General features: G+C 35.9%; 3 protein-coding genes across 4 annotated transcripts; 1 reads left to right on the top strand and 2 right to left on the bottom strand.

The window, feature by feature from the left end:
- Positions 1-389: 389 nt before the first annotated feature.
- LOC130967333 (casein kinase 1-like protein 12) lies at positions 390-4,675 on the top strand. Its single transcript, XM_057892146.1, has 14 exons — positions 390-961; positions 1,057-1,097; positions 1,510-1,579; positions 1,698-1,846; positions 1,947-2,042; positions 2,146-2,216; positions 2,363-2,424; positions 2,529-2,592; positions 2,677-2,761; positions 2,843-2,969; positions 3,113-3,195; positions 3,309-3,375; positions 3,643-3,722; positions 3,937-4,675. Exons 1-14 carry the CDS (start codon positions 886-888, stop codon positions 4,228-4,230), a joined length of 1,365 nt encoding a protein of 454 aa, XP_057748129.1. The 5' UTR covers positions 390-885; the 3' UTR covers positions 4,231-4,675.
- A 1,086-nt stretch (positions 4,676-5,761) lies between these two features.
- LOC130967339 (uncharacterized) lies at positions 5,762-6,610 on the bottom strand. The gene has a single exon (XM_057892154.1). The coding sequence runs from the start codon at positions 6,412-6,414 to the stop codon at positions 6,037-6,039; it is 378 nt and encodes a 125-aa protein (XP_057748137.1). The 5' UTR covers positions 6,415-6,610; the 3' UTR covers positions 5,762-6,036.
- A 626-nt stretch (positions 6,611-7,236) lies between these two features.
- LOC130967291 (diacylglycerol O-acyltransferase 1A) lies at positions 7,237-13,341 on the bottom strand. 2 transcript variants are annotated; one of them, XM_057892110.1, is made up of 16 exons: positions 12,529-13,341; positions 12,314-12,397; positions 12,087-12,160; positions 11,590-11,665; positions 11,366-11,433; positions 10,752-10,875; positions 10,340-10,438; positions 9,594-9,695; positions 9,369-9,505; positions 9,110-9,191; positions 8,964-8,984; positions 8,571-8,633; positions 8,189-8,236; positions 7,959-8,021; positions 7,730-7,783; positions 7,237-7,616 (listed from the first exon to the last, which is right to left on the bottom strand). In XM_057892110.1, exons 1-16 carry the CDS (start codon positions 12,868-12,870, stop codon positions 7,512-7,514), a joined length of 1,542 nt encoding a protein of 513 aa, XP_057748093.1. In that variant the 5' UTR covers positions 12,871-13,341; the 3' UTR covers positions 7,237-7,511. The 2 variants fall into 2 exon arrangements, with proteins under 2 accessions (XP_057748093.1, XP_057748099.1); XM_057892116.1 differs by having other exon boundaries at positions 12,314-12,394; positions 12,529-13,337.
- Positions 13,342-14,186: the final 845 nt, after the last annotated feature.

Below are 14,186 nucleotides of genomic sequence, written 5' to 3'. Positions count from 1 at the left end.
CTCCTGCGGATATCATTCACAAAATTTATTAATAACAGAGAAAAAATCATCACTGCCACTATATATAGTTCAAAACCAAAAATATCAACACAACAATACACGTGGACGAGTATAAATGCTCAATATAGAAGCTAGACTACAATTAATTTACTACTCTTACCATTCGCCAAAATTATATGACCTTTCATTTTTAATTATTTTGACAGGCACCTGATATTCAAATTATTTAAAAAATTTGAATTTTGAAAAAAGAAAATAAAATAAAGATGACCAAAACGACAGTTACATCGTACCCGCAATAACGTCACGTGGGAATTACGCTCCGTGAGATCACGTGACAGTGGGCACCAGCGGGAAAAGCTTGTTCCGTGTGTGAGCAGTGCGTACGGAACACGCGTGGACACGCATTCGGTCCTTCGAAAATGAAAAGAGGAAGAAAAGAAGGGACGGTTGCAAGAACGGTGTTGGTTGCAGTGATGAAGGTCATCATAATGCAAGAGAGAGAAACACCACAGACCACACTCTTCTTCTTCTTCTTCTTCTTCTTCTTCTTCTTAGTTTCTCACTTTTCTTTTGACCTAACCCTACAATTTTTCACTCTCCATCCTTTTTCTTATCTTTAACTCACTGTTTCTGTTACAATTTCACCGTCAATTCGAAATATCCGTGAGCCTAGATCTCACACCGTACCATACCCTATCATTCTGTTTTTTTTTTTTTCCCCTCTTCTGCTAGATTGACGAGTTGGTAGCTCCGGGTTCTGACTATGGATGTCATTTGACGACTTTACTTTTTCAGAATTAGGGTTCTTAATTACTACTATTTAGCTTAGGGTTCCATACTCCTCTCTCTCTCTCTCTCTCTCTCTCTCTCTCTCTCTCGTGAATGGAACCTCGTGTTGGTAACAAGTTTCGGTTGGGTAGGAAGATCGGTAGCGGCTCCTTTGGGGAGATCTACTTAGGTTAATTTCTTTTCTTATTTTGCTTTTTTTTTTTTTCTGGTTGGGCTTTGCATGTTCATAGTTCGTGAGTGTTTTAATGTTTGTTTGTGCTGCAGGTACTAATATTCAGACTAACGAAGAAGTTGCAATTAAGCTTGTAAGTTCTGTTCATCATTAAGTACTTCTTTCTTTCTATGAATTCTAGAAGTTCGAACTGGGTTTTGGGGGAATTTGGTTCATAGTGATTTCATGTGAAATTAGTTTCTGCACTGATTTATGTCCTCAATGAGCTATCCTGCTCTCTTTTCCGGGGAGGGTTTTGGGGTTGAAACATATTTGATCATTTTAAAACCCCTCTTTGCTTGGATAGCCTTTTGAATTCCTTAAGACTTTTTTTGAGCTGGAGGTTTACTTCTATTGACTAGATAAAAGAATCTCAATATAAACTCTTCTCATTTTGTATTTGTTTGATGGAGTAAAAACCGGATTGTTGATATCTCTGCACACACTAGAGCTTAATTGTTGATCTTTCTTAATACTTACTGTTGTTTGATGCCCTTTTGATTCAGGAAAATGTCAAGACAAAGCATCCTCAGTTGCTTTACGAATCCAAATTATACAGAATTCTACAAGGAGGAAGTAATTACTGCCTTCATACTTTTTGTTTTTATCTTCTGTTTTTTACTTTTTTTTTTCATACTTCCTGCAAGGAGTACAGAAGTTTCCCTTTAGTCTTAATTGGATTTGGTCTTGCCAGCTGGAATTCCAAATGTTAGATGGTTTGGGGTGGAGGGAGATTACAATGTTCTAGTGATGGATCTGCTTGGACCTAGTCTTGAAGATCTATTCAACTTTTGTAGTAGAAAGCTGTCACTGAAGACTGTTCTTATGCTTGCTGATCAAATGGTGGGCCCTTCTCTGCTTTGTAAAATTTCATATCAATTATATATTATTATTTAAGGTTTTTTTCCCCCCGTAAAGTACTTATTCATATTTTGTTATCCAGATCAACCGTGTCGAGTTCATCCATTCTAAATCATTTCTACATCGGGATATTAAACCGGATAATTTTCTGATGGGCCTAGGAAGGCGTGCGAATCAGGTATCTAATATTGTTGTCATGATTACTTTTGATGTTTTGTACGTTTATACATGGTGGTATTTATTAGTTCAATGTTGATGTATATGTGTATGACTGTATGTAGGTTTATGCAATTGATTTTGGTTTGGCTAAGAAATACAGAGATAGTTCAACCCATCAACACATTCCTTACAGGTTGGAGGTTCTGTTGTACATGAGATGCTTAGATTTCTAGATATTTTTTGTCTTCCCTTTTATGGTGTAGTAAGTTGGCATACATTTTGCCCACAACTGTTTGGATATCCCTTATGTATAATCCGTTCACTTTTTAATTACTTCAGGGAAAATAAGAATTTGACTGGAACTGCAAGATATGCTAGCATGAATACTCACCTTGGCATTGGTATGATTTATATATATTGATTATGACATTTGTACTATAAAATGGAAAGATTTTGTTATCTAACAGGTACTTGCTGCCTATATTTCTCTTGTAATTGATGTTAGAGCAAAGTCGCAGAGATGATTTAGAGTCTCTTGGTTATGTTTTGATGTACTTCCTGAGAGGAAGGTAATTACTGTTGTCTCTCGAGTCTCTCCCATACCCAATGTGTGTCCATACTAAGTACATTGTCTCATTTGTTTTCTTTTGTAGTCTTCCTTGGCAGGGACTTAAAGCTGGAACAAAGAAACAAAAGTACGAGAAAATCAGTGAAAAAAAAGTTTCTACCTCAATTGAAGTAAGCTATATTACAATTGATACCTTCTAATGCATATTTTATTTGCCTTTGTAAGATATACTGAATTTGTTGATATTCCAGGCACTGTGTCGTGGCTATCCAACTGAATTTGCATCATACTTCCACTACTGCCGCTCATTAAGGTTTGATGATAAGCCAGATTATGCTTATCTCAAAAGGATATTTCGTGACCTCTTTATTCGTGAAGGTTTGCTATTATTGTCATAACAACAGGATACCTGTTGTCTCACTTTTCTACCTTTTTTCCCCCATACTTCCTGTATAGTTTACATTTCATCCTTTGTAGGACCGTGTTATCAATTTGCTTTCGTTATGAAATTGGCCGGACAGGTTTCCAGTTTGATTATGTGTTTGACTGGACCATCTTGAAGTATCAGCAATCACAACTAGCAACTCCTCCAGCACGGGGCATTGTGAGCATTCCCTTAACACATCTCTCCAACCTACTTCCAAAGAAGAAAAATCCTTGCCCTTTTGGCAATCTTGTTATCTGAAATCCAATATCTGTTTTAAATTCTTAATATAGGGTCCTAGTGCTGGAACCAGTTCTGGAATGCCACCAGCTGTTATTACTAATGCCGATAGACAGACAGGTAGTTTTCTTGAAGATCTTGAGTGACACTTCTTTCATTTCTTTTAATCTATATGTCTCTTTGGGTGCTGCCCTTCCCTGTATCCTGCTTAACGCAAGATGCTTGTGCACTGGGCTGCATCAATACAATCAACTCTATTTCAACTGCTATCCGACGATGTAGGTTATACAGTAGGTAGAGTCTGTCTTTCTCACCCAAGTTTTAGGGATATGTACCTGACATCTTAATCTGCTTCATTTTCTTAATTCCGTTGCTTCTCTCTCACAGGTGGGGAAGAAGGACGGCCTCCTGGTTTGATTTCGGTGGATTCCTCAAGGCGGAGAATGTCGGGACCCATTTTAAATTCTGTAAGTTTCTCATATGGGTAGTAACGTTTGGATGTTATGTTAACAAGGGTCCTATGCTGAGCTATACGAGCTTGATTTCCATCTGGTTCCTAATAAAGTATTATAGCTTTACGGATCCCTTGTTTACTGAGCTTGTTTTCTCATGAGGGAATTTGCTGCCAACCCTTATTTTACTCCTTCATGGTCAATAAATTCATCACCTTTGATAATGCAGTTATCAAGTGCCAATATCTTGGGCCAGTCAAGTGGATCATCAAGGCGGGTTGCTGTTTCTGGTAGTCGTGACGCATTTGGTGCTGAGTCAGATATTCGTGCTCGAAATACCGAAGCTAGCCCTGGAGCAGCACACAGAATTACAAGCGGGCAAAGAAGTTCACCAGTTGGATCTTCTGAACCCCAGAGAGTAACAGCATCCGGCAGGCATGGTTCTCACACCAGGAATTATGACAGTGCAGTGAGGGGCATGGAGAATTTGCAATTAGAGACTGACGAGAGGGCTCATTATTAATTTTCTGCAAAAGTTGCGTATGTGGGTTTGTATTGTTTGCTCATCTTCTCATACCGATGAAAAGCCGCGAAGCTGAAATAATGAGCTTTTAGCAAGGACTGTGTTTGCTGTAAAACTGGTTAAATTGGCTCCTCGCTGCTGGCAGGAACAACTAAATTTTATAACCTCTTTCCCTGTGATGTGAGTTGTTTTGGTTTACCTGAAGTTTGCAGTCACGTGGACCACAGCGGTCAAAACTATCAAATACCAGCGAAATTGTAATTAGCCATTTTACTTTAGATTTGAAGATTCCCATAGATTCCATGGTGTAATTTTCTGTGGAGGTTACTCTGGCATTTTAAAATGTTCTACCTTGTGAAATTCCTATCAAGCTTAACACCATTGTACCTCTCTAATGTTTTCTTGTTCTCTTGATCAACGTAACGTGTATATCAGTTTCTAACTATGCGTGGCTTTCTGTTAATTGCATGTGGGATTGTTCGGCATACTAAAAAATTATGATATTTGGCAAAATGTTTAAATTTGAATCGCACCCATTAATCCTCTTGTCTCTTGGTGGTTGATCAGTGTCTTAGACTTTATTGGCGTCTTAATTACTCTATAATCCCCATCCTTTTAACCCTACTAAACCAGGAATGGAAGTGAAACTGGCAACAGTTCCCGAGGGTTGCAGAACCATAATTCAAATAAGCAACCTTTGTCTGTGCTGCATTTGCTGTCCATCTTGAACGTTTAAACGTTATGTATATTGCAAATATCTGTAACTTCATTTGTACAATGAATACTTCTCTTGCGGATTGTATAAGGTTCAATCAGATGTTTGGTTAACTTTGAGTAACCTGCGATGTTGATATTGAAGTGAACATGCTCGTGGGGAAAACTGAGGTATGTCCCTCTTAGGTTGGTCAAAAATGGGAAAGCCAAAATCATTTGCTGCAGAAATGTCACTGACATCAATCAGAACATGGATTTCTCTGTCAAGCCATTGCCCTGTATAACTTTGCTGCCAAATCAAAATCCAGTGGCCAATATGCATATCCACAGTAACAATATTTTGTAATTTCCTTTCCTTTATTGAAGACTTGGAGACTAAGTCAGAAAATGTTACTCTTGAAAGTAACATTATACTGTCCTTTTCAGGATTCACATCATTACCATGCAGAAAAGTAAAACGATTATCTTTGTGGACCTCAACTCTAGCACTTCAACCAAAACTACATTGAAATGCGGTCAATTCTTCGTTAATTTTTGGATGAAGGACTACTAAAGAAATCCTCCAGAGTCACATCTATTTTTAGTTTTCATTGGACTTAGCAACATCATACACATGCACAACAATTATCATTAATAAATTTCAACATGCATAGCATACACCAAATTTTTCCAAATATAAACAACGAATCAACACTAACTGTCAGTCTTGAGGGAACTCCAAAACCTTCACAATCACCACCAGAGTTAGAACAGGAAGACATAGTAGTGATGTTCTTAAGCAAAACAAGATGGTTACACTCTTTACAGAAAACCAAAATAGAAAAACAGAATAACAATTTCTCTCCCATATTACATTCCTTAGGGGCATGTACTTTTCCAGCCATGAGAAATAAACACTAACAATAATAAGTAATAACGAGTAAATAAACAAAAACAAATAAATTATTCATCAATTATCATATTCATATATATATATATATATATAAAAGGTACCGAGCTGAAAGATGCTCACTTTGTTAAAGGACACCACCGAAATTGGACAGCCGGCTTTAATTAAAGGTCTCAATTTCAAAGAACATCCAAAAAAGGTAGCTACCATCCATAGACAACTCTATTGCACCTGTCCTTGAGCCACTTGAAGCTCTTCCTCAGAGACCCTTTGAGCTTCCCTTCAACAGCATAAACCTTGTAACTTGCCACCCTTTTCTTCCTCTGCAACTCTGGATCACTGAAACTCCAGCTTTTTGAGGTTGACCCGTTTGTGGACTTGCCCTTCTTGAACTTTGGGTCGTTCGCCACGTGGATTTGCGTTGGGTGCACCGATGAGGCATAGGAAGCGCTGTAGCACCGGAGATCTTGCATGCCGTGGACATCGCCGGAGGTTGCGGTGGTTCCGTTTCCGGTGGGTCCAGTATATGGTTCAATCTGCATCCTTCCGTCACCGTACGACTTGGATCTGAAATCTTCCATGTGTGAAGAAGAGAGAGCACAGAAGCTTTGTTTTGGGAACACACCCACTTCGCTTTCTGTGAAAAGATTCAATATTTTTGCAAATGGGGTTGTGGGTTCTGTTCTTCTGTAGAGAACAGCAACCTATGCTTTGGTTTCTTTAGGACATGTTTTTCACCGAACGTTTTTTCTTTTCTTCTCTCCTTTTTTAATCTTATTTTTCTCTTTTTATTTAATTTAATCGAAGTAATATACGACTGTATACGAGGTGGCGCTGACTACAATGGTTTTTGTTTCTGCGTCGGTGGTATTTAAGTACGACAAATAAAATGATATTTTTAATTTTTATATACAGTTAATTTTAAACAAATAATTATAATTAATTGTGTACTATTTTTATCATTAATAAATAATTATTTTACACAAATTGGATTTTTAATGAACTTTATTTTCGTAAAAGATTTTTATTTCTAAATTCTTAGTAATTAGTAAAATCCAAATAAAAAAAGAAGTTTAATTGAGCGTGGAACGAGGAACAAATGAAAATGCGTCACGTAATATGTAGCACGTGAGAAGCACGGCATTATCAAATTGCACACTAGGAGTTAGAGTTGGATCATGTGATGAGCTAGTTGTGTCTGATGTATTAAAATATTTTAGAAACATTTAGAGTAATAAGACAATCATGCTGCTGAAAAGATTTAGTTAAAAGACTAATAAGTTTCTGTTTAAAAAGAGAGAGAGAGAGAGAGAGAGAACAATTAAGTTTCTGAGAATTAGGCAGGATTCATTTGAGAACATTTACTACTCAGAATAATAAAAAAAAAAATGGAGGGATGCCGATTGAACCAAACCATTTACAACTATTCCATTTCTTCCATTAATTAACAGAAACCTATTACAGTGTTACTTGGCAGTACCATTGCCTGTGCATTGCTTTCAAAATTGTTTGCATATTTGTTACAATTGACAGAAGATTTGAGTATTGAGACCGAGTACATAGATATATATGTAGGTGAATATAGCCTCCTCAGAAATCAATATTGAGCAGCATATCTCTCGAATAAGTGAATTACTCACCCACATGTAGAGTTAATGATGTAATTGCTTGCTTAAGCTTATTCAGTTTTGACCTTCCTACTCATCAAATCATGGTAGTATAGTAGTACGCACATAGGTTGACCAAGAATACAGAATATGAACCAAAAAATCATGTTACCAACCTGCAATGAAGAAAATCACAATGTTTTTAATGTTACGAAAACATTTTCAATAAGTTGAACATAAAAGGAAGATACATAATGCTATTTCAATAACCTCAAAACAGCACACATACCATTGAGCTTCTGAATTTATTTTGCAGATAATTAGTGATCAGGACCAAAGGAACCTGGGGAAAAAATCCATTATCATGACAATTGAGCCAAAAATATGATACCGATTCAATACTCAGCAGAACATTTTCTCAGTATTCTACATGTGAGTTTGGTTTTCTTGGAAACTTTCTTAGTTTTGCCGGAAAAAAAAAACATAGGAAAACATATGTAACGGCCATATAACTTTACCTGCATCATAATTCCAATGAAAGCCCAAAGCTTGAATATATGGCATGGAACGGCAATGCACAGCTGCACTCGGATGAAAAATCATGAGGAAAGATTGCAAATCTCAGTTGTCTTTGTTGACGACATTGAGAATGTTACTCATATTTACATATGCATCTTTTACTACCAGAAACAAATGAAGGATTTATTGAAGGGGAGAGGATAAAGAAAAAGAGAACTAAACTACACACCTCGTGGAACAAAGCAGAAACGAGGAAGGCTATTAAAAGAGCAACACCCTGTGAATATCACAATCATAAGTACATATATAAATATATTTAGAATTAGAAGTTAGAAAAATAATATATTAACAATATTTAACAGTGATTATGAGTATGATTTTACATAATTATTATGAGTAAAAATTTACATTATTATTTATTCAATAGGATAACACTAATGACGTTCATTCAATTCCAACAGCATTAAATGATCCTTTTAAAGGCAGCCAGAGATGGTTAACATAGACTGACAATGTCATAACTCATCAAGACAAATTTTCAACTCCTAAAGTGTGCTTAGAATACATAAGTTCAAAGTCGATACAGTAACACAGGTGAGATGCTTGATTACCTTGGGCACACCATGTCTTATACATGGAAAATATAGATGGCGGATCATCCATTTATGAACAGGCTGCAATATCAAAGAATAGTAGAGTAATGGATTAGAAATACACTTGAAAATAACAAATGAACCTGCAAAGTTCTATATATGGTTTTAGAACCATTTACACAGTAACAGCTGAGAAACTACATCAGCAAGAAACATATGGAAACCTGTAGCTTCCATTTCTTCCTTTTGTTAATTTCAGAGAATTATAATTTGTAAACCCTTTTTTTAATGTAAAGAGTGGTATTCACAAGAATTTCATCACTAGACGAGACCAGCAAATCATTTCCCAGGAAGAGAAAAAATAATAAAGAAAGAACTTGGTCTTCAAAATTAAGTCCGGAAAAGACATACCATATTCCACAACCTCCAATACTGACGAATGCGACGACAGAAGCAGCATCACGACAACATTAAACAAAAGGAAAATATGTGAAAAATTCACTTAACAAATAATTATAAATAAACAACCTAAGAGAGTGCCGAGACAAAGAAATTACCTCATCAACAGTTTTTGCATTCCACCAATCCTTGTAAAATTCACGATCACCAAATCGCAGAAGCTCTGCAAGTATATTTAACCTACATTGCAAAATTGCAAATATTGTTTATGATAGATCACGGGTGTTTTATCATCATCAAATTGCACAGTACAGAAGTCCATGTTAAGCACAGGTAACTAAAGCTACAATCCTTCAGTTTACATGTAAACACACCAGCAAATATAAACAATGGATGAGCCCGAGATTAAATACAAACCAAAGGTGGAAAAAGCAGTAGAACATGCAGAGCCACACATATAAATTTGGAACAGAAAGCTTCAAGACTCTCTCAATCGCATATAAAAGGTTTCCCTTCAAAGGATGCTGTGAATTCTGTACGATCGGATTAATATACTGCAAAGTTAAATCATAAAGACACGGTCAGAAAACCTGAAGAATTCAGGAAAATAAGAATTAAGAAAAAAATACAGGCATTTCTTACCTGTTCTATTATAAATCCCATTAATCCTGTAAATATTATCAGCGTGACAAGTTGACGAAAGACCCAACCCTTTCGAATAGATGGCGTGCGGGGATAGCTTGGCTATAACATTTCATACCACAGGAATCAAAACGGTGTAGAACATTTTGTAGAAAAGACAATGCAAGAAATTTCTACTCAAAATAAGAGTCACCATAACAATAACATTTGCAATCCACCCAAAGATACATTTACCAAGACAACTGCAAAAACAAATGAGACTCAAAAAATTACTCATAGAAAGTAAGAGAAATTCTGCAGCCTAGGATAATACTCGGAATATCCATAAGCTATAAAGGGGAAACCAGGGACATGGAGATAACACTTAATTTATGCATATTTTAATGTTGATTATTTAAGCAATACACTTAATACGAGATCACTTAGGCACTGTGTTGGGACCAGCAAAGACTGGTTGACTTGTAAGCAAGTAATTATCTCAACTTGTATGGAATTTTGATGTCAACCAAAAGATTATTTTGGGGTAAGCATGAATAATAGAATTAGGAACAGAACAAGCTGATTGTAAGCGTCAAGAACTTAGGGAAAGTACAACAGAAGATAGATAAAGAAAGGATTTTTGCCATATATTTTGCTAAACAATGTTTGATGCTCCCAAATGTTCGTCAGGAAAGGCCATGAAAATCGAAAATAATATGCCAAAAATTCAAAGAAGAATTGGGAAAATCACTTGAAAGTGCTGTCACCTGGTAACATAATGTAGGAGCAAGCATGAAGTATGCCAATCTCCTTATGCTTACATCATAAGGATAGTCCATACTGAGCGTACTGGGTAATCCTTCTACCTATAATACAGTGAACATGATAAGTTGCGGTGAAATAGATGTATCACACATTCACAAATCAGTAGAGAGCACCACACAGAAATAAGGAAAAGAATCAAGAGGAAAAAGGATGGACATTATTAGAATTAAGAAGTGAGAAAACTGCACATCAGCAAATAAAGAAAGTTTAGTTGTTCGTGATCCATAGGCTGCAATTTATCGAGCAGGATTTGCCTGCTTAAAAAATATTCACCACATACATCCGGCATTTCCTAGATTTTAAAATCCTAAGTATACTGCATTTACAAATTTACATGTGATACTAAAAAGCTACCTTCTCATTTGATTTGGCAAGTGCTCTCAAGTCATAGTTCGTATGTCCATAAGACACTAACTTTAACCACACGATACAAGCAAATAGCATTAATGTGACGCCTGATAGGAAAGCGGAATCAGATCTGCAAAGAATAAATTGCAAATTAATTCAATACCAGGATCATGGAAACCAGTTGTAAGCAGGAGCTTTAAATCTTTCCATAAACAATAGAAGAATGCATGTAAAATCCATGTGCAAGTTAATAATCAAGGTTATTAATTACTACCCCATTACCAACTTAAACTCATATTCTATAACTAGATAATTTATCCATACTGGACACATGGCATGCTTGACCACAGAACGCAGACCTGATTCGTAGGGATTTTATTTGCCAGATCAATAAAGAACGGTTTTCAGGCATTTGAGTGGAAGTCCAATATTTAAGAAACGAGAGAAAACACAATAAAATCAAACATGCATCTTATTCAATTTCATGTGTTGTTTTACGAAATCTTTCATAATATTTAGCATTTTTCGATCACAAATCCTGCCTGCCTCCCAAAAGAAAAAAAAAAAGTAGACAGGTTCTGGAGTCAACTTCGAAAAAGACATGAAAGAACAACACTGACCTGAGAATTACAAAAATCGGATACAGAAGTGAAGTTGATGTAATGATTATATGAAGTATCACAACGACCTGAAATATTATGTCAAAATTAGTTATCCACGTAATAATTTACCACATCCCAAAACTCTAATGAGTTGTACAGGGCAGAAGGATTTCATGTGGCTCCAGAACTATGTTCCAATCAATCTTATAGAACTCTAAATGTCAAATGGCTGAATAACTTACTGGTTCAGGAATACATTTATGCTGTGCCAACTTTTCTACTATGAAGGAAGCAACAGGGAATAGTAAAAGAGTAAGACTGCAAGACAAACATAATCACTTGTTGTCAAATTACATTATAAGAAATGATGCCCAAGTGAATAATTTAAACTCAAGGTATTTCATTGGGAGACCACTAATTTGACCCCGGAAGGATTAAATCGCTAACAAATTAGCAACAATGAAAATTTCTATCAGTCCGTGGTACCAATATCATGAATTTTGTTATTGCTAATAGAATTTATTATTATTATGAAAATAAGTTATAGGGATTGATTTGTTGGCAAATTGATGTTTTTGAAGGACCAATTCGTCAAAATTTTGATCTTTTTAGGTACCATTATATCAGCGTATTAATTATCAAGATACCCCAAGAGAATATATCTATAGGGGTCTAATTGTCAGCAGCTTAATCATTTTTTGACCAAATTGGTGGTTCTCTTTGAGCTCACCACACTTACCAACACATGAAGAGAGGCCAATCGCTCAAAGATGTCGAACTAAACCAAAAATCAGTCTTAATCAACCAACCATACTGCAAAACAAAATAATTCCACAGCTTTAAACAGACAAATATACAAAATAAAATAACCACAAAATGGAAAACAATCTTCTTTCTCAAAATAAATAGATAAAAATAAAAGTGAATAGGTGAATGCAGAATTATATGTTGATGGAAGAGTGAAACCTTCATCAAATTCTCAATGATAAGTCTGCTGTTAACCGCAACAAGCACCACTATGCAGAGGTTGAAGAGGCCCGCATGACTCTGCTGTTGATTGAATAATTAGTAAAACGAATAGGTTCAGCAACGCACTAGCATGCAACCTTCATTCAAGTCATAACCAGAAATTACGGCAACTGAAAAATTGGATCGCGAGACCTGAGAAGAAGGCGGTTAACCTGTTTGAAAATGTTGCCGGAGCTGAGCGGACTGTCCCTGATTCTGCGGTGAGCTGGGAACGAAGGTCGGTAATCGAAGTTCACGGCGGAAAAATCGGCGGCGTTTTGCTGACGGTTGCCTTTTGATGCATCATCCACTCCATTGCCGTTATTGTTGTCGTCGGAGCTTGAATCCTTCGCCAACTCCTCACTCGAACTCTCACCTTCGAAGGCGTCCAGCTCCACCTTCTCCAACGGCGTAGCAGAGGTGGCGCCGCCGCGTCTCCGCCGCACGGTAGAGCTGTTAGCACCTGAATCTCCCTGAACAGTGGCGGTGGCGCCCACGCTCTGGTAAATCGCCATGGAAGAATAAAGAATGAAAAAGCAAAAATGGTGACGTGTTGTTCCGAGTGAAGGAAATCGAATCAACCTTCAACTTATTATAGATATACTAATTTAAGAGCGATAACTTAACACTTAATTATATTTGTTTATTTAGATTTAGATATAGAATTATATTGAAGAAGAGAGAGCGTTTTGATTTTGGATTTGAAGGTGTTGTTGCTGTTTTGTTCTGAGAACTGAGAGGGAATGGAATCTCATTCGAATAAATGAATACAACTGCTCTTCTACCTTAATTTCCCACCCTTTTCTTTTTTAATTTTGTTTAATTAGTATATACCACGAGCTAATCATTAAAAAGAATAAACCAATTGGGTTGGTCGGGTGATCGATTTACTCATCCGCTTAAATATCATTAAATTTTATTTTATATTTGCAATAATTTATTGAAATTTAGATCCGTAATAGATTAGTTTTTAGTACGTCGGTTATACGAATGAAATTTATACTTTGTACAAATGTGAAGGAATAAGTGTTGGTACGATGATGATTATATTATAGGTGTGTACATTAAAGATAGAGACATTTTTAGTATGGTAAAATTAAGGAATATTACAGAAGTAATGTAGAAGAGATGAAGGGGATAGAGCAGAGGTTGGGGTTGAGGCCTTGAGATTTGACACGTAAGGCGCCACCTTATTCTTAATTACAAAGGGAAAGGGTTGCGTTGCTTTACGTCCTTTATTTTATGTATCAAAATCCTCTCATCCTCACTCGCCCTACTGTTCGGTTCTATTTGTCACTTTCTGTACCTACCGATAGATTCGATGTACTTACATTTCCCATAGTTGAAATTTGAAGTTATGGCCATCAATGATGGCATACTCGTCAAACACATAAAGAAAAGGATAATATCTGTCAAAAAGGAGCGATATTTCAGACCATGCTTCATCCTTTGGAAGTTTATACCGGGTAAAACTTAAGTGGACTTTACTTAATATAAAGTTGATAATTGAAAATTGTTAAATTATTTGACAGATTTGATTAAATTATTATTTAATATTTCTTTACTATTAATTTTATATAAAATTAATTGTACATAAATTTCTATTTTATACGGACACTCTTTTTTTATAGTTAAAATGAATTGTAATTGTAAAGGTTAATAATCTTAGCTTAAACTTGACTTATAAGTATAAACAACTTTGGAGATCCTTGTGAGTGCTTTGAATTTGAAGTGAAATATTATGGTTAGAATTTAAAAGATTAAGAAATGAGTTGCTTTACTAAATATCATGAAAATTTATTCTATTTTTTTTCATACGATTTCGTGGATA

The sequence above is a fragment of the Arachis stenosperma genome, chromosome 1 (assembly GCF_014773155.1).
Source record: "Arachis stenosperma cultivar V10309 chromosome 1, arast.V10309.gnm1.PFL2, whole genome shotgun sequence".
In the NCBI taxonomy this organism is placed as follows: Eukaryota; Viridiplantae; Streptophyta; class Magnoliopsida; order Fabales; family Fabaceae; genus Arachis; species Arachis stenosperma.
Note: the sequence above shows the minus strand (reverse complement) of the source record. Positions and strands in the feature narration are given on the sequence as shown.